Raw genomic sequence first — 18,290 nt, 5'->3', positions numbered from 1 at the left:
CAGGGTCCCCCCGTCCTCCAGGCTGAGCCTGTCTTAGTTCGTCTGCGCCAAGTCTTCTAGGAGACCGGGTCGTGGGGGAAACCGTGAAGGCTCAGCCTGCGCTGCACCTCCACGGGCAAGCTGTGACAGGGACAGATTCCCCAGGGCCGTGCCAAGCCCCCAGACGCAGGAGGAAGGAGCACCCTGGGAGATGGCTGCCGCAGGTGGCCCGGCATCTGGGCCAGGGCTGACACTTCTTCCTTGCTCTGCAGCCCAGAGTCTAAGCCCCGAACTCAAAGCCAGACCTATTGGCTTTCCAGCTGAGAGTGCTGCCGAGTCGCCCAGCCCCGCTGCCCTGCTCAGGTAGGACCCCTGGGTGGGGAGCCCCGAGTTTCAGTGGCTGGCACAAGTGCTACCCTCTTAAGCCCAAGGTCCTGGACTCAGACCTACCCTGCTGGGTTGTGGGGAAACCCAGATATTCGAGACCCTTGGCCACCCCTGGGCAATAGGAAGCCCTGACAGCCCCTGCTCTGGGTGCAAAGCCTCACTCTCTGCTGTGACGCAGAGTCCAGGCCACAAGGCTCCTTTCCCCACAGACTCAATGGCTGTCCCCTCCCCAGAGATGGCTCCACACCCTCCACACCGGGGGAGACCCTGCAGATGACAGGCCCCGCAGTTGGAGCCCTGCGGGGCTCCCAGCGCCTTTCCTGCCCTGACCAGCTCTGTGGTGAGGGTGTCCCCGGTTTCCCTCTGCACGTCGCTGGGAAGCTTGCTGGATTTGCCTGCCCACCCTGTGCACGCCTCAATTTTCAGTCTCCTGTCTCCTCTGCCCTCTCCAAGCCAGAGCACGTGTTTGCAGGGCAGCCAGACCCCTTCTCCACCCTGCTCACACCCCTCTCTGCCTGTCTCCTGCTCTCCCTAGCCCCACCCCGAGGGGATAGAGAGGGCTCGGGAGTCAGCACGTCCTCGGGGATCGCAGACCAGGGACTAGGGCAGGCTAAGGTGGAGGTTTAGGTGCAAATGGTTCTTATTTGGGTCCTCAGCCTCTTCTTTTGGATCCCAGTGTCATTCAGCTGCTCAACCTCCTTACCCACATCTCTCCCACCTCCAAGCCAGCAGGCGTTGGGTGCTCTAAAAGAGGGGACACTTGGGGTTAGATGAAAATGGGGAGGGACTGGAGACAGGGGATGGGCACATCCTCCAGGGATGGGCTGCCAAGCGTGAGGCGAAGCTTCGTATCTCACAGCCAGAGCCATGTGCCTGGAAGGCTCTCACACCACATGGGCGGCCACCATGGCTGTGGCCTTGGCACAGTCATCCACCCACTCCCCAGGGCCCACGGGCTCCAATGTATGACTCCCATGTGTTGCTGAAGAGACAGGCCTTGTCCTAGACGCAGTGGCTCCCAAGGCTACCAGGACAGCCACTTCTGTGTCTGTGGCTACGTGCCCAGGGCAGGGCCTGAGAGTTGCCAGGTCAGAGCTGACAGACGTAGTGAGGCAGGCTGTGAAAATCAAGGCAATTCTGTCCCGTTCGCCTGTTTCTCACACCTATTCTAGGAGGTGGGTTGTTCCGGGGAGACCAGAGGGCTGGGGCACAGTGCTTGGAGAGGATGCTGGGGTGGCCAGCCCCTGAATGCGCTCTGCCTCCTTGTTTTCCCAACAGGTCTGGGCCTGGACGAGAACCTCAAGCCGGCTACAAGTGAGGACACCTCTGGGGGACCGGAATGAGACTCAGCTAGAGGCACAAGGGCGTTTTCCTCCTGTATGCTCAGATCCCGGCTCTGCCCAAAGCCAGGCCAGGCCCCACCAAAGTCACAGCCTGCTAAAGTTACAATGTTGCCACTGGACTCTCTTTGGTGCATCTGGTCCCAAGCCTGGCTACCCCTACCAGGTGGCAGGAAGAGGCCCTTTGACTGAATCCTTGGCCTCGCTGCGACATCCCTGCCTGGGTGAAGAGGACAGGTAGGCAAGGCCAGGGCTACAGCAGCAGAGACCCCCGCCCTCAAGCAAAACTGGCCTCCTCCCTGCTTAAAGAGGGTGTCTATGAGCAGATGCCCTGCTTTGGGGGGGAAGCCCCCGCTGACGAGCTAGCTCTGTAAGGTACCGGGCGAGACTTTTTGCTGTTTCATTTTGTTTTTTAAACCAGTCCTTGCAATGTATAACCGAGAGCTTGGAATGACATGACCTCAGTGCCTCACAGCTGAGTCTGTGTAATGCATACAGGGCTCCATCTCACTTTGTGCACTATGCAAAGTAGCACAGAAGGCAAGACAGTCACAGGCCATGGAGTGCTTGTGTAAGTGAGGTCAGTACTGCCCTGGGCTCCAGCCTCCTTCCCACTGCTACCCTCAGCGCCGCCTCTGGGCAGTTCTGGGCACATACTTCGGTGGCACTGTGACTGGAACACGTGGAGATGACGGGAACGAGCCTGAAGGAGGCAAGGGCGGTGGGGCCGGGCGCCTCCCCTGCACTGTCACTCGCGCCTGCGCTGCTGCCTCCGCCGCACAGCCTGGCGCAGGGCCGCCAGCAGCTGCCCCCGGTTGTTGCAGATGTTGTAATGCGCCAAGCCCAGCAGCTTGTCCACATCCTCCTGGCTGTAAGTCACCTTTGTGTAGTGGTAGGGGGAGTTGGATGAAGACAGGTTCACCTCCCCAGCTGCTGCCTCCTCGGGTGTCCGCCGGACCCCTGTGGAGAGAGGGCGGCAAAGGTGGGGGGTGCGGGGCTTGGGGTAACCTATGGAGAGGAATAAAGGGCAGAGGAGAGATGGGGCCAGGGCACCAGGAGGTGGACGGTGACTCACCAGGGGCCGAGTGTTCCCGGAAGGAGTCGTTGACCAGGGGGAAGTGCAGCACCACAGGGGCTTCAGGGCGGGTGGGGTCGGAGAAGGTGTGGCACTCCCGTGGCTGCCGCTGCTCTTCCGGGCTGGGTGAGATGGGCGGGAAGGGGATCCCCTGCTCCTGGCAGAACCGGCCCAGGAGCTGCAGCTGCTGCAGGGAGGGCAGAAGTGGCATCAGAGGGACAAGCCCACGGGCCCCTAGCATCCCAACAATGGGCTGACTGACAGTGGAGATTCACTAAGACACAGGACTTAGGGCTTGAGTGCCAAGTCAGAGACTCTGGTTCTGAAACGGGGAGGCAAGAACCTCTCACTGGAGCAACAGAGAAACTCACGGCAGGTGGGTCCCCGAAGTCCAGGACGTTACAGGGTGTGGGTACAGCAGAGGGGACCCAAATACGAAATGCCCAGGAAAACATCACCCTGAGCAGAGTACGTTCCCAGCATTCCATTCACATAGTATCACTGTCACAGCTGCTAAGGAAGCTGGGCCAGGGTCAGCCACCACCTCCCATGCCTGCCCCAACATCCCAGGTCCTACCTGTCCTACGGAAGGTCCTGCCCACCCCTCTCCAACCTGAAAGGCTCCATGGAGGTTGTAGTCCAGCGACAGGATGAGGTCCACGTCCCGAGTGGGCTGCAGGAGGGGCGGGCAGCTGGTGTTGACAAGGTAGCCGACATCCAGCAGGCAAAGGTAGGGCTCCGCGGGTGTCAGCTGGTTGGGGAGCCCATCCAGTTTGGTGGCTGGAAAGGTTAGGGGGTGAGGGGGGAGGAGCAGCAATTGTCATGGATACCGAGGGCCTCAGACTCCTCCAGGCTAATGGGATTTCTTGCTGCTGGTGGGAGGAAAGACTCTGCCCTCTGGCCCCTGCTCTCTCCTGCTGAAGTAGCACCCCCACCTACTGCAGCCCTGCAGGTGGGCCCTGCGTCCCCGTCAAGGAGAGAGAGAAGCAGCTCCTGCTCCAAGCAGTTCAGGCAACTGAGCCCAAAGGGTGTGGTGCTGAGGGGAGGGGAGGGGAGCCCACAGTGAAGACGTCTAGACTAGAGACTCGCGGCCCCAGGAAGCGGCAGAGTCTGGGGAGAGAAGCAGATACCTTTCCAGGTGGAGAAGTTTGGATGCTGGAAATAGTCTTTGTGGAACTGGAGGCCACGCAGGAAATTGTGGGTAGCCTGGGGAAGTGGGCGCCTCGTCAGAAGGTCGGTGAAAAAGTCAGCTATCCTGCCGGCTGTTGTGGGTGGCTCCTCTATCTTCAGAAGGGGGACCTGTTCCTTGTCTGCACAGAGTGTTGGGGAAATGGGGTATCTATCAGGAAATGGGGACCCCTGGACTTTATCTCAACCTCTGTGGTAGCCCTGAAGGGGGAACAGTTGAGACGCACAAAGGCCTGAGAGCCACGCTCACCAACCCCGCAATACACCCCCAACTGGCTGCCCCTTTGCACCCTCACGAGAGGCCAAGCACCTACCCAGGCTGGCCTGACTGTGGGCCCAGCGGTCCCAGAACTGACTGGGCTCTGAGGCCCAGTACAAGCTGTCCTGAAGGTTGGCTGCATACAGGTTGCTCCAGATACCTGAAAAAGTGACATGCGGGGAAGAGAGTCCCCCACATCCCTGTCACAACTCAACCCTTCCCCATGGCCCGTCCTGAATGGTTACTGAGCTGGGAAGGTCGGGGTCCGCCCTCTCGCCCATGCCCGTTCCCCAGCCCTACCCAGCTCCTCCCGCCTTGTAGATGCTCCTCACCTTCCAGAAAGCAGATGCGGGACTCGGGAAGCCTCTTCATCAGCCGCCCCATGAAGAACTCGGAGCCAAAGAGCTCAGAGGGGATGAAGGCCCCGTACTTGGGGAAGCCGACCTCATAGGGGGAGAACTCGCACCACTCTGTGAGGGAGCCACAAACCTCAGCCTTGGGGCCCCCTCGGCACCAACACACCCACCGGACGCTTTGCTTCAGGGCAGCCTAGGGACCAGAATGCTCAGGCCTTGTCCTGGGACTTCGAGCATGGGACCTAAGGCCTGAGGGACCCTGGCAGGATGAGAGTCTCTGGAAAGCATGGGACCTGGTCCAGGGAGGTGGGTGCAACATCCACCTCCTACGCACAGGCCCAGTTACCCCTTGCCCACCACCATGCGAGCACAGCTTCAGCTCTGGGGCCACTCACCCCCAAATTCAAAGGTGGTCAGGCTCTGCCCCTTGGTGTTGAGGGCACAGTAGATGGGCAGAGGGTTCTGGCCACGACTCAGGGCCTCCCGCTGATCGGAGAGTTTGTAGTCATGGGGCTAGGGAAAAGACGATTGGAACCTAAAGCCACAGCTGCCTGGTGCCTGGAGCCTTCCCACCCCTGCTCCCCAGTCCCGGACCCCATCTCCAGCCGCCCCCCCCCCCCGGCCTGCACCCCTCCACACCTCATCGTGCAGCAGCGCCTCGTTGATGAGGGCCCACAGGTTGGTGAAGCAGGTGGGGTGGCCCAGGCGGGCACGCTCAGCCAGCTCCTGCTGGTACCGCCGCAGCTGGCTCGGGGCCAGCACCCCCAGCTTGCTCTTGGTCACCTGGGTCTTCAGCAACTCAGTGGGCCCTGCCAGGTCCTTCTGAGACCACTCTGGGTCCTCATAGAGGTTGGCCAAGGCCCTGGGAAAAGCCAAAGCCAGGGGAGCTGTCACTTAAGAACCCCATCCAGACCTCACATGCCTTAGACTTTCTCTTCTAGGACAACAGCCTGGCAGGGACCTTCAAGGGTCCCCTTGAGCACATTTCTCCCTGACACATGCATTCTCCCCGCCCTCAGTTTGCTCAGAGGCCCAGGAGAGCCTTACCACTGGCACCCCCGCCACCCCAACCAGCCCCCGCAGGCCCCGGCACTCAACCGCCCCCAGCTCACCAGGTGGAGCCCGAGGCCCCTGTGACATAGGAGATGCAATCCAGGAGGCCCAGCTCCTTCAGGCCGGCCAGCTGCCCGTACAGGGAAGTCATTGCCCGGATCCCACCACCAGTGGCCATTACAGCTACCACTGGGATCTGGAAGAGAGGACAGCCAGGCTCAGAGAGGCCCTAGGAAAGGAGAAGGCCAAGCCACGGGAAGAGGAGGCAGGAAGTCAAGTGGCCACTGAGCTCTAGCTAAGGCCCTTCAAGATCTGATCAGCGGTCTTGGGACCAGTTCTGAGTCAGCCCTGCTGAGGATCTAGTCAGAAGCAGCCTCCCAAGGCTCAGGTTTATCAGGTTTTAAAAACTCCAGGAAAAATGGCTCAGACAAGTGCCAGGCCTCACCTCCTCACGCCCAGCCCCTGGGTCTGATGATTACTTTCTGCCAGCCCCAGAGCTACCTCGAAAGTCTCCCAAAATAGCCATCTCCCTTTCTCTTCCAAGAAGAAGTCATTCCCCTAGGAGATGACCCAGGCTGACCTGAACTGGGACCACCGGGCCAGCAGGCAGTCCTCATACCACATGCCTGTCTCACTCATCGGTCAGGCTGGGCCCAGTCTCAAAACCTGGGCCACACCGAGGACCAGGAAACAAAGAAAAGGAAAGTGAGCCCAATGGGGAAGTTCCTGTCTGTAAGCCCCAGGTGCCTCGTGCAACCCTCCACCAGTATCAAACCCCTGCTAACATCAAGTGAAAGAGACGCTGGGCAGGGACAGGCTCTGGTTACAGAGCAACCACGCCAGCATTGGACTCTAGGCCTGAGCAAGCCTGGGGACGACCCACCCAACCAGCCCCCAGACCTCGTCCTCGTGCAGGTCTCTGTCCAGCTGCAGGACCTGCTTCAGGGCCGCGGCCACCACCTGCTTCCTCCTGCTCAGGAAGGCCTGCTCCTCGGCACAGGGCCCGCAGCCCAGCCGCACGGCCAGCTCCTGGGGTCTGGGGGGAATGGAGAGACTGTGAGGCAGCTCTCAGCGCCCCCAGAGAAAGGGAAGCTGCGTCTGCCTCACCTGCAAAGCCCACTGCCCTCTCTCCTACCCTCTGCCCAGCCGTTACCACCACTCCTATGTCGTGAAACTCTGAAGTCTGACACCTGTGGAGTGTGCATAGGAGAAGAAGGACCCAGGCCCATGTGTGGACGCACTTCAGGATGCAGCAAAGCAGACTCAGGACAGGGAATGTTGGGGTCCCAGGTACAGATGGCTCCTGGGCAGGACCCGACACTGTGGATCCCACCTCCAAGTCTCAGACTTACTCCCTCACTGAGCCCAAAAATGACCACAGAGCGGGCAGGAAAGAAGGACCAATGATCCCATCCCTGCTTGGTGAGAAGCTACTCTCCCTAGGCGTGGGGGAGCCAAGGTGGTGAGTCCTCAGTGAAGGTCATTTAAGGTGACCTGCCACAGCAGCTTCGACCCAAAGGCATGTGATTTCCCCTCTCCCCTCTTGGTTTCCTTGCCCTCTCTGCCTCAAACCATGGTACTGTCCTCACCTCCCCACCTGTTTTCCAGCCAACCACTCATCAAGGGCTTCCCATGTGCCTGGCGCTGGGCTGGACACACACCCCCCTCTGGCTTCACATGTTAAGTAAGGCTCCCTCCCAGCACTTCACGCTGTCCCGGGAGCCAGCCCCCAGCATCTCACAGAGGGTGAGTGGCGATTGTCCCGTGAGCTGCCTGTCTCTCCCCTCACTGCCTAGGCCAGACGCCTGACCTCCGGCCACCTCTGCACAGCTTCCTCCCCCTCCCCTGCTGCTTTCCCATGGCCTTGCCTGCCCCTGGCAGGCTCTCACCCTTCTTCTTTTCTCAGCTCCACCCTCATCAGGGGCTCCTGAAAACCATGAAGGCCCCAGTCACAAAGGTTGGCCACCTCCACCCAGCTCTGTTCCTCCCACCCTGGCCCCAGGCGCACCCCCATGAGGGCCCTTTGCTCCCAGAGGCCCCCAGCCATGTCCACAGGGGCCAGGCCTGAAGCCAGAAGGTGGGATGCTCAGAGGACACTCCCCCCAGAGCCCGCCCCGCACTGCTCAGGGCGTGATCCGCGGAGAGAAGCAGCTACAGGAGCAGGCCGATCCCTTCAAGGCCTGGGGCCCAGCCCCAACCAGGCATCTAGCTCCCCTCTGGACAAGTGCCCAGTACCTGGGACGTGGGGAAGACGAGCCTCACCACCTGGCCGGAGGGCAGCGCCTGCAGTGGCACCTTCAGTTGTTCCTGGGGGGCATCCTGCAGTGGGGAGGAGAAAGACCTGGGACTCCTCACCCTTCCTCTCCTAGCAAGGACCTCACCCACTCCTGCTGGCTGTAGCAGAGAGCAGGAAGGAGGGGATAGGAGGCCCCGTGCTGCCGAGGGGGCCCGAATGCAGGGAGTGGTGGGGGATGTGGGGCTCGGGGTGAGCAGTCAGGCTGGGAGGAGGCGCTGAGGGGAGGAGGGTGGAGGCCCTGGGGGTCCTGCCTGGAGGGAGGGAGACACTCTACCTGCAGATGGATACCCAGCTCTTGCTCCCAGAAGGCCGGGCAATGGAAGCAGAAGGAGCTGGTGCCCACCGAGGCCTCCTGTGCACCCTCAAAGGACCCAGGAAGCACAAGCTCAACTCCTCGCTCTGACCCTGGAAACAGAAACCAGAGCAGAGAGGCTGGGAACAGGATCTCTGCCTGTGGACTCCCTCATCTTGCCTGAGGGGCCTGGAGGGCTTTCCTGTCCCTGAAATGGAGGTCTGGCCCAGGCTGAGGCTGGGACACAGAGCCCCCTCCACAGCCCCTTGGAGGAGGATGAAGGGAAAAAGCTCAGGTCCTGGGGAGCCTGAATTTTGCATAGATTTGCCCAAGCGCTACGCCTGCCTTTGGAAGCTGAAGGTAGCCAATGCAAGGTCCGCGCCAGGGCCCCTCAGAAAGGGGGAAGACAGACAGAGGGCTGGGGCTGTCCCGAGGGCCAGGGACTCACCCTTCTGGTCCCCTGTCTCCTCCAGTTGAACGTGCAAGCAGGAGAGTTCCCGGGCCTGAGTCGTTAAGAAAGCCCCTCAGACATGGACCCCTCCCCTGTTCAGGGACCCCACCCTCCCAGCACCTGGTTCCTGCTCGTCAGCCTTTATGACCGTGGCCCCGAGTCACCAAGCATTTGCTCAACGCTGTATTCCCTTGACAAACTGAAACCCCAGGGTCCCCCAAACTCAGCTCTACCCCTGACCCAGGTCGTGGTGGGCCAGAGCTTCAGGCCCGGGGAGAAGGGAGCAGCAGCATGAGGGAGGTGTTCCCAGGGGAGCCCAGCCCACACCCCGGGGCTGTTCCACACTCACCACCAGGATGCCATTGCTGGCGAGCTGCTCAGCTTGGTCTGCCCTAGAAAGACACGGCTTCTCAGGTTCCCGCCCCACCGGGAAGGCACCAGAGCGGGGTGTGCTGCACTGTCCTTCCCAGGAGGAGGTGCTCCCACCCAGAATCGCCCCGCAGCCCTGGACTCACAGACTCTGCAGCCGAAATTCAACTTCTAGCCGCTCCTCACCCTGGGGAGAGAGAAGCAAGTTAGAGAGGGCGAGGAGGAGGCTGTGTGCATGTGTGATTCCAACCCTGACACCAGCTGGACTGCTGGGGCCCGCAGGGGGGACGCAGCCTTGCCTGAGGGCTCAGTGAAAAGCTCTCACGCCGCAACTCCCCAACCCGCAGCGTCCCCGCGTCAAACAGCACTGACAACACGGGGTCGTCTTTGGTCAACAGGTCCTGGTCAAAGACTTTCAGTTCCACGATGTTCTAGAAAGGGAACGGGGAAAGAGAACATTCTAGAAAGGGGAAGTGAGCAGGACAGGGATCGAGGGCCTGGGAGAGGACAGCAGGCAGATGGCTGATGCCTGGCCCACCTTGAGCTGGCTGTGGATTCGGAAGTGAAAGCTCTGGTTCCAGACGGGGCTTCTGCTGTTCTTGACCGTGCGTGTCTGCAGCCTGTTGCTGGAGGCCGTGGGCAGCCACAGGGTAACGTAGCAGTCAGAGGGGGTCACTGCGGGAAGGAAGAGCAAGTGCCAGCGATGGCCGAGAGCCCTTCCCAGCCAGCCACCCACAGTCCACTTCCCTCCACCACCTTGAGAGCTGTGGGGTTTAGGCTGGGTGGGGAGGCAGTGGGACAGACGCAGAGCCCCAGCTGCCACTTTCCAGCCAGAACCGCGGCTCAGCACCCTCTTCCAGGCCACACCCACCGGCTTCACTCTGCTGAATCCAGCAGCAGTGCCCTCCTCCGCCCTCAGCCCAGCACAGGGCCCGGGAAGCGGGCAGCTCACCTAGGTCCTTGGAGGGCAGGCCACGCGCCTGCAGCACACGGACCGTGAGCAGGCAGGTCCCAGGCGCCTTTGCCTGCAGGGGGAGAGGGGCAGACCTGCGGCAGGCTGATGGGGCCAGAGGTGACAGGGGCCGCAGGCGATACCGGGGCAATCCCTCAAAGCCTCATCCTGAACCAAAAGAATCTGGCCCACTCAGCCCCAGGCCTGTCCTCCACCCCATCAGACTCCGGCGTCAACAGAGACCTGGCATCTCCACGGTAGCTGCTGGCACTTACATAACGCTCTGTGCCCGGCTCTGGGCCAAGGCTTTGCGTGTATTAACTCATTTACCACACAGCTCTATGCGTGGGCACTATGTACCATCACTGTGATGACCAACTCCACAAGGAAACTGAGGCACAAGAGAGGTTATGTAACCGGCTGCCTGAGGTCCAGAGTTGGGACTGGAAGCCAGTCAGGCCAGCTCCAGATTTCCGCCCCACATCTACCTGCCTGTTTCCTAGGCGTAGTATCCTCCTGTCTTTCCACCCCACATCCCCACACCACACCTTGCTAAGCAGCTGAGGCTGGTCGTGGGGGACAGGGGACATACACTGTCGAGGGAAGGGAAGTGGCATGTCAGGGCCTCGGCCCCCAGCTGAGCTGACCCTCTCCACTGCAGGCAGAGGACCATGCCGGCAATGGGCTCTGCCGGGCAGGGACAGCAGCTGCTAGCTCAGCCTGCCCACAGGTCACCAGGCCTCCAGGCCCTGCAAGGTCAGGCTGAAGATGGTCTCCAGCTAGCTCCCTTCAAACCCACACCCCTGGTTCTGGAAACGCAGGCTGGCAGGCGTGCCAGGCTGGAGAAGCCTGTGCCAGCTGGTCCTTCCTTGTGGCCCTCAGCCCTGCCTCCAGAAGGGTTCCGTCAGCCAGAGTCCAGGGAGCAACCTGGGTCAGAGGCAGGGCAGGAGAAGCTCTTCCATCTGTGTCAGCCCTGGGGCCCCCACATGGCTGAGTCAGGAGCACCAGAGCAGCCACTTCCTTCTGGGACCCAGGATGGCGGCTGAGAGCCTCTGAATCCCCAGGGCCCAAGTCCACAGTGCCAGGGAGCTCTGCCTGGAGCCCATTCTCAAGGCAGGAGGAATTCAGGACCCTCCTCCCTCTTCCCTGGCTTCTGCTCACTGTCCTGGTCCTAGGGTCCCCAAACACCCCCATCTACACCAGCAGCTGACCACAGCTCCTCTAAGAAACAGCATTAACCAGGCCCCGGGTGGGGGGCCAGGGGTCAGGGTGGTGCCCAGTGCCCTGCTGGGCCTTACCAGAGCCATGAGGCTGAGTCCTCAGGAGCAGGAATGATGGAGCAGGACCAAGGACTGTCAAAGTTTTAACCCAGAGCCAGCGGTATCACAGCTGACCCGGAGCTCCTCCCGGGTCCCTCCCACCCATCTCCTCTGCTCCACCCAAGCCCCACACCCACTACTGGACCGGCCACCTGTCCAGGAAATGAGGTGCCTGAAACCTACACTAGAGCCACAGACACCACTGTGGTGGGGCCTTGACACCCTGCCCCAGATCCCTGGAAGACCCACACTCTCCAGCCATCGCCATCCAGGCCTCCTCTACCCTGCCCTGTGTTGCCACCCCAATTCAGAGGAGGGGAGCTCCCGGGAAAGCTTGTTGCTGGCGGCTGAGCAGAAGGCAGGCAGGGTGTGGGCCCCAGAGCAGCAGCAAAGAGAAGAGCCAAGTTCCCCGCAGGCCTTTCACAATCCGGGTGCCAGTACGACAGGAATGCCCGGTCCTGACTGAAGCGCTCGGCCAGTCTGAGAAGAGCACCCAGGCCCCATCACAACCTGGCAAGGGAGTGGCCATCACATAAAACCCTTCAAAGCCATGTGCTGGGCCACCTCCACCCTTAGAGCGGGGTGCTGGGTGGCTGGGATGAGGCCTGTGGGTTGGCACTCAGGGGCAGGGGGCACCAGACCCCACCAGCGCCCTGGAACTGGGGTAGGACAGTAAACCAGGCCAGGGCAAAGCTAGAAATAGCTTCAGCAGCCCTGAGCCAAAAAGGTCCGGGTCACAAAGTCACAAGAAGACTGAACAGAGGGATTTGGGCAGCAGACAGCTCCTCAGGTCCAGGCCTGGATCCAGCCCTCACCCCAAGTCAGGGTCGCCCTGAAATTTTTACCTGAACAAACCTGCAGGCCCTCAGCAGACTAAGAAGGCAACTGCAAGAATCAGAACATGTGACTCACAGTTACCTTTTATTGAACACTTCCTCTGTGCCTGCCAGTGCTGGCCCTCACAGGTAGCACCCCAGCCCCACGACAGCCTTGGGAGGTGGAACCACCATTACTTCCGTTTCACAGACACCAACGCCCTGAGAGGCAGCGACTCGCCCAAAGGCACAGCGCTGGAGAGAGGCGCTGCTCTTCCTGATCCCCACTCCTCTTCACCTCTGTGGCAACTTCCGGGGAGCCCTCACCCAGACCTGCCTGGCACCTCTGAGTCCTCCTGACCTCATCCCGAGATCTTCCAAAGCTGATCCCAACCTGAGTCGCACCCTGGGCCAGCAGCCAGCATGCGCTCAAGCTCCAGGCTGTCTCCAGCGTCAGCCCGGCCAGGGAGGGGCCCAAGCTCCCCCGATTTGGGCCTGACAGTGTTCTCCAGGGATCCATCAGTTGAGGCCTGAAGCCTTAGCAAGGGAGTCAAGCAGCTGGAAGTAACTGTACTTGAGGTCATACTCCATGTCGTACCAGAAATTCACTGTGGAGAGAACGGGGACCTGAGCACAAATGTCCCTCTTCTGACCCAGAGGCTCCCGAACTGCCTCCCCCGATGCCCTGCTGGGCCTGGGCAGGGTGGCCTGGCAGCTCCTCACCCGCAATGCAGCCATGGGATTGCTGGACGTGGTGGAACCACAGGGCTGGCAGGTAGAGCATCTCGCCAGCCCGCACTGTGCAGCGAAGCGCCTGGGCCTGACTGTAACCGGGGTACCGGGCCAGGTCTGGAGCCAAGGGGTCCAGTGGGATCCAGGGCACCTGGGGACACATCAGATGCCAGGGAGCAGGCCCCAAGCCTTCGGGCTCGGTGCCTTCCAAAGGTAAATACCACAGGCCTGCTCTGCTCAGCACTGAAAGGCCCAGAGTTAGGGACTTTTCGGAGCAAGGTGCCACCTCCCCAGATCCTTCGTGCCTGCTCCTCAGAGCCCAGGCTCTCGCCCTTCCCCCGCCCTAGAGCCCGAGAACAGGACAGACACCTTCTCCATGGCTTCTTCATCCACCATCTTAAAGGTGCCCTCTTCAGTTAGCTGGTAGGTTGCCGGTGTGTACAGCTCTGAAGCCCAAGGGAGAAGGGTGTGGGAAATCTCTGTGGCCTGGAGTTTGCCAGACCCTCCCCCTGCCAGCCAGTCTTCGTGCTCCCTGGGCACAGGGACCCTGGTGCAGTGGAGACGCTGTGGCCACAACTCAGACCGGGACACCAGCCTGCCCAGGGCTCTCGCTGCCCTCCCTCCACCTTGGGCCACCTGTTCCTCAGTCCCTGCAGGCCACATCCCCTACCATAGGGGATGAAGGGCCGGTCGCTGGGTGGATGTAACAAGAAGCGTTTCTCTCCTGAGACCACACAGTAGAGGTTCTCATAGTGGTCCTTGTGCACTGCCAACAGAAAGAAGGCCCAGGGGGCAGAGTATGAAGCGGGGAACTTTGGGGGGAAACCGTCATGCTCACAGCCCCACCCCCAAACCGCCTATGGTGAAAAAGAAGAGTGCACAGAGTCAGCAGGCTCGAGGAGACGCCAGGGACTTTGGTGTGCGTTTCAGAACTCTGCCCACCAGGCCCTGAGCTCGCCTCTGCCAAGAGGGGAGATGGAGCCAACAGGCTTCTCCTAAATTCACTCCCAACCTAGCTTGCCTTTAAACAGCCTTCTTGGGATCTAGAAGAAACAACGCACCCCATCCTCAATGACATGGGTACCTCCCCCACCTCAGCTGTCAGGGGTGCTCGAGTCCCAGAGGCCCAAATGAAACTGTAGAGAATCGTCCAGGCCCAACCTTCTACTCCTGGCCTCATCTTCCCTCCCTCTGCCCCAACCTGCTCCTTCCCCACTTTTGCATTCCCCTGACACGTACAAGATGTCACTGCAGCTGCCTCTCCCAGCCAGAAGTTCACAGCATCAGGCATCTTTCCTGCGGGGCAGAGGGTGTTAGGAGGCCAGGCCGGGACAGCCACCACACAGTGATGCTAGACCCGAAACCCGGGCGGGGGCAAAGGAGTCCCAAGGAAGAGCATCAGGGAGAAGCAGCAAAGGTTGGGAAAGCCTGGGGCAGAAGGAAAGGTAGCAATCTTCAGTAGTTCATCTATTATTAAGGCCTGAAGCTTGAGCATTTAGTGGGTAGCACCTGACCTGGCCGGGCCGGGCCAAGTCATCACCAAAGAGAGAACGAGTGGACAGGTTGGCCCCTTTCTTCCCACCTCTTCCCTGCCCGCCCTGGGCCTGGGTCCACCTGCCCTGACTCACCCAGTGCCTCAGAGGCCCAGGGCACATGGGGCTCTAGGTCAGGCAGCAGCTGGGGTAGTTCAGAGGGCAGGTTGGAGCACTGCTTCTGCACATAGAGCACTCCCGGGTGCTGGGCCTGGCCCTCCAGCACGTCCAGCACACAGCTCAGGGGCAGGCGGCGCTCAGCAGGCATCACGAAGCGATCCCCTCGCACGGCATCTGCATAACCATCCGGGGTCACAGCCACACTCACCTCTGTGGAGCCCACTGTGGCTCTGGAGAAATGAAAACTTCGCTTATACCCAGATGCCACTAATCACTGCCCATGCTCCACCCCAGGGCAGCTCCCACCTGAGGTAGGGGAGGGACCACTTGTGGAGGGCCGGCCAGTGCTGCAGGGCGTTGCGGATGATGCAGGGCCTGTTGGGACAGACCCAGTCCCGGTAGAAGTGGAGTGGAGTGGGGGGCTTGTCCAGGTAGGGCACAGCAAGAGGCACACTGAGCTCTGAGAGAAAGAGGGGATACGGGCTGAAGCCAACAGCACCCAGGCCATGCCCCACTGCCTGCAGAAGAGATGCCCTCCCTGGAAAGGCCATGCTGTGTCACTGGGAAATGCCCATTGGTGACCAAGGGACCCTGGACAACCAGGAATAGCAGACTGTGGACTAAATTTAAGGCAGAAGCAGAAAACACACACAAACACACTAGGATGAGCCATCAGAGTCCACAGGGCCAGGGGCTGTGACTCAGCCCATAACCCAAATCCTCTGTGGGGCCATGTTTGGGCCCTACAGAGCAGACCTTCAGCTTTCCCACCCCAGAGGGGCCAACTTCCTAGCATCCATCAGGAAAGGCGGCCACTGGGGTTGTGCTGGCAGCTCCAGAATGGGTAGGGCCAAGGCCTTGGGCTAGTCTGGGTATGGCGTGGCTCTGGAAAGCCCCCTTCCACAGTGATGTTCACTGAGCACCTAGAATGTGCTCAGCACTTGGCTTGGGCACTGTGGAGGTATCAACAGATGATCCAATCATCATCTCAAGAAGCTTATAACCTACCTGGGAGACAAACTGCCAGGTGACACCACTGGAGGAAAAGTAAGGTGCATCCCCAGGACCTAGAACGTACCTAGCACATAGGTGCTCAGGAAATATGTGCTTAATGGTTGAATGAAAGTCTCCAGCAACCTGGTTGGATGGTTGCCGCACCAGCACTGGCCGCACCATCCATTGGCTTCATTCTACTCCCTCTCAAAGCATCTATCATCCTGGCCCCAGTCCTCTTCTGAAAATAGTCTCATCTTGTCACACCCCTAGTAACAAACCCTTTGATGGCTTACCACCACTCCTTACAGAGCACAGTCTGCCTCGCCATGTGTGATCAGGACCAACCTACCTTTCCAGTCTGATTTCCTCCTGTCTTGTGCCTGCCCCTGCCATGCACCCTCTATTCAGGAGGTACCATACTTTGCTCCTGCAGCTCACTCAGACTGGAATGTCTTTCTGCTGGCTTTTATAAAGTGTCCAGGGCTTTGCTTTGTTACTTTCGTGCTTGAGGTCTGGCTGGAAGGCCTTGGCCGAGGTTGGTGGTTGTCGCATCCTGCTCCAAATGGCTCTGGCAATCATTTTGACCTCTGAGGTCATGCTCCCTCTCTCATGGCTGGCCACATCACCAGTCATCTTTGCCTTGCAATCAGTTGGAAAGTGAATGCCTTTAGATTAGAAATTGGAACTAAGTGGGAAAACCCTGGTGGGCCCAGGAAAACTGGAAAGAGCTGACACATGTACTTGCATCCCTAGCTACAGGCAATATAGAACCTGCCAAGTAAATATGGCACCAAGGAGGGAAGAAAGTGGCAATGGCCTTCCCAGTCGTGCCAGCCCACCAAAGCAGTCACCTGGGCCAGGCTCAGTGGCTCACTCCTATAGTCCCAGCTACTCTGGAGACTGAAGCAGGGGGACGACTTGAGCCCAGTAGTTTGAGACCAAAAACATATTGAGACCCCATCTCTAAAAAATTTATTTTAAATAAAATTTAAAAAGCAGTCACCTGTGGAGAACGTGATCTGGAACTTAGTATATCTCCCTGTTGTGCTAAGATTCATAAAATACATGGAAACTTTTTTTTACCCTTTGGATTTTCTTCAATTACGTATTTCCATTTTACCTGCTCATCATTACCTTTAGAGAATGGCTTCTTTTCTCTCCTGGGGCCTCAAAATGAAAAAATTTCAAAAGGGATCCAAACAATTCCTTTGACCCAACAATTCTTCTGCTGAGAATTTAATCAATACAAATATTCACACATACGCACACGCTACTCCTGCACACTGCCTTCTTCACTGTTCCCTGAACACAGCAGACACTCCCATCTATAGCTTTTCGGGCCCTGCACTTATCTTCTATTTTTTTCTACTATACTATTTACTTCTTCAGTGAGCCTAGGGTAATTGTCTGCCTCCTCGCTTAGAATGTAAGCCCTGTGAAAGCAGCAATTTGTTTTGTTCAGTGATGTATCCCAAACACACTGAACAGGGCTTGGCACATAGAGGGGCTTAATAAATATTTGTTAAATGGATACTCAAAGTACTGGTTGCAGCATTATTGAAAATAATAGGCTGACAATGACCTAAATGCCTAACACGAGCAGACTAAGTAAATTACAGCACTAGTACACAAGTGTGAAAAGGACCAAAGTACATGGGTTTGGAATGATCTCCAAGATACGTGGTGCAGAAGTGTGTTTAGCAGGCTACCATCTGTATAAAAAGGTGTGTGTGTAAAGGTCATATTTGTGCATGGATATAAACAGAATCTTTCTGGAAGGATGAACACTGGAGATGGGAGAAAAGCTTGTTTATACAACATACTCAATGTATATTATTAACTTTTTTTTTTTTTTTGGACAGGGTCTCACTGTGTTGCTGGGGCTAGACTGCACTGGCAAGATCATAACTCACTGCAACATCTAACTCCCAGGCTCAAGCGATCCTCCTGCTTCAGCCTCCCAAGTAGCCGAGACTACAGGTGCCTGCCATCATGACCAGCTAGTTAATTTTGTTGTTTTTTGTAGAGATGGGGGTCTCCCTATGTTGTTGTCCTGACTGGTCTCCAACTCCTGACCTCAAGCGATCCTCCCGCCTGGGCCTCCCAAAGTGCCAGGATTATAGGTATGAGCCACCGTGCCTGGCCATAGATACCCATTACATACACATGTGCCTGTTTTGTTCAGTGGTAAGAAATCGTTTGAAAACATAAAAGAAAGAAAAAAGAAGGAAGGCGGAAGGGAGGAAAGAGGGGAAAAAAGAATAAAAACCAAGTAGGAGAAAATTCAGGGATCACCTGGACAGCCTACAATCTTGCAAAGCGGGGAGGGCTGGGGCGGGAATCCGACCACCACCTGTATGTATTTAATATTAATAAGGCTCCAATCCGGGAAAGGCAACAGCCAACTGCTCAGACTGTGGGGACCACGACCACCGTCAAGAATGCACTGGGCCTTGGGAACGCTGGGGCAAGTCACCCCAGGAAGCCACGAGGGTGCGTGAACACCGGAGGGCAGCAGAGCACCGACCCACCGGGCTGCGACAGAAGAGCGATCTGAGTGGGGCCGGCAACCAGTCCTACGCACGAGGCTCCGCGCCCCCGGTGTCAGAGGCACCCCAGGGCCCCTCCCGCGTCCGGGGGACGCCGCGGCCTCCGAGCAAACAAACTCACCCCTTGCCGCGACCGGGAATTCTCGTAACTCCCTCCGCACGGCGTCCAAAGCCGCCTCCGCCATGACGCGGCCACTGCCGGCCCGAGCCCCGCCCCGGAACCCCGGGCC

At 58.9% G+C, this 18,290-nt stretch overlaps 3 protein-coding genes across 7 annotated transcripts in view; 1 reads left to right on the top strand and 2 right to left on the bottom strand.

Annotated features, from left to right (window-relative positions):
* The window catches only part of SPTBN5 (spectrin beta, non-erythrocytic 5), a 44,773-nt gene extending 42,595 nt beyond the window's left edge, over window positions 1-2,178 (top strand). Inside the window, 3 exon segments of the mRNA XM_045544745.1 lie at window positions 252-342; window positions 576-706; window positions 1,645-2,178. Of these exon segments, the coding sequence (XP_045400701.1) occupies window positions 252-342; window positions 576-706; window positions 1,645-1,709 (287 nt within the window). The 3' untranslated portion in view covers window positions 1,710-2,178.
* PLA2G4B (phospholipase A2 group IVB) lies at window positions 2,078-12,651 on the bottom strand. 2 transcript variants are annotated; one of them, XM_045539122.1, is made up of 20 exons: window positions 12,526-12,651; window positions 9,998-10,070; window positions 9,584-9,720; window positions 9,345-9,476; window positions 9,192-9,232; window positions 9,026-9,068; window positions 8,674-8,728; window positions 8,208-8,338; window positions 7,873-7,956; window positions 7,527-7,564; window positions 6,538-6,673; window positions 5,697-5,833; window positions 5,224-5,446; window positions 4,980-5,097; window positions 4,561-4,698; window positions 4,284-4,388; window positions 3,912-4,091; window positions 3,395-3,561; window positions 2,782-2,968; window positions 2,078-2,666 (listed from the first exon to the last, which is right to left on the bottom strand). In XM_045539122.1, the coding sequence occupies exons 1-20, from the start codon at window positions 12,649-12,651 to the stop codon at window positions 2,455-2,457; spliced, it is 2,463 nt and encodes an 820-aa protein (XP_045395078.1). In that variant the 3' UTR covers window positions 2,078-2,454. The 2 variants fall into 2 exon arrangements, with proteins under 2 accessions (XP_045395078.1, XP_045395091.1); XM_045539135.1 differs by lacking the exon at window positions 12,526-12,651 and adding an exon at window positions 11,296-12,120.
* Window positions 12,219-18,275, bottom strand: JMJD7 (jumonji domain containing 7). 4 transcript variants are annotated; one of them, XM_045539150.1, is made up of 8 exons: window positions 18,182-18,275; window positions 14,822-14,975; window positions 14,492-14,745; window positions 14,103-14,159; window positions 13,534-13,629; window positions 13,233-13,309; window positions 12,855-13,014; window positions 12,219-12,739 (listed from the first exon to the last, which is right to left on the bottom strand). In XM_045539150.1, the coding sequence occupies exons 1-8, from the start codon at window positions 18,243-18,245 to the stop codon at window positions 12,651-12,653; spliced, it is 951 nt and encodes a 316-aa protein (XP_045395106.1). In that variant the 5' UTR covers window positions 18,246-18,275; the 3' UTR covers window positions 12,219-12,650. The 4 variants fall into 4 exon arrangements, with proteins under 4 accessions (XP_045395106.1, XP_045395148.1, XP_045395181.1 ...); XM_045539192.1 differs by having other exon boundaries at window positions 14,492-14,689; window positions 14,822-14,890; window positions 18,182-18,268; XM_045539225.1 differs by lacking the exon at window positions 14,822-14,975 and having other exon boundaries at window positions 14,492-14,689; window positions 18,182-18,268.
* Window positions 18,276-18,290: the final 15 nt, after the last annotated feature.

The sequence above is a fragment of the Lemur catta genome, chromosome 1 (genome assembly GCF_020740605.2).
Source record: "Lemur catta isolate mLemCat1 chromosome 1, mLemCat1.pri, whole genome shotgun sequence".
NCBI classification, from domain to species: domain Eukaryota; kingdom Metazoa; phylum Chordata; class Mammalia; order Primates; family Lemuridae; genus Lemur; species Lemur catta.
Note: the sequence above shows the minus strand (reverse complement) of the source record. Positions and strands in the feature narration are given on the sequence as shown.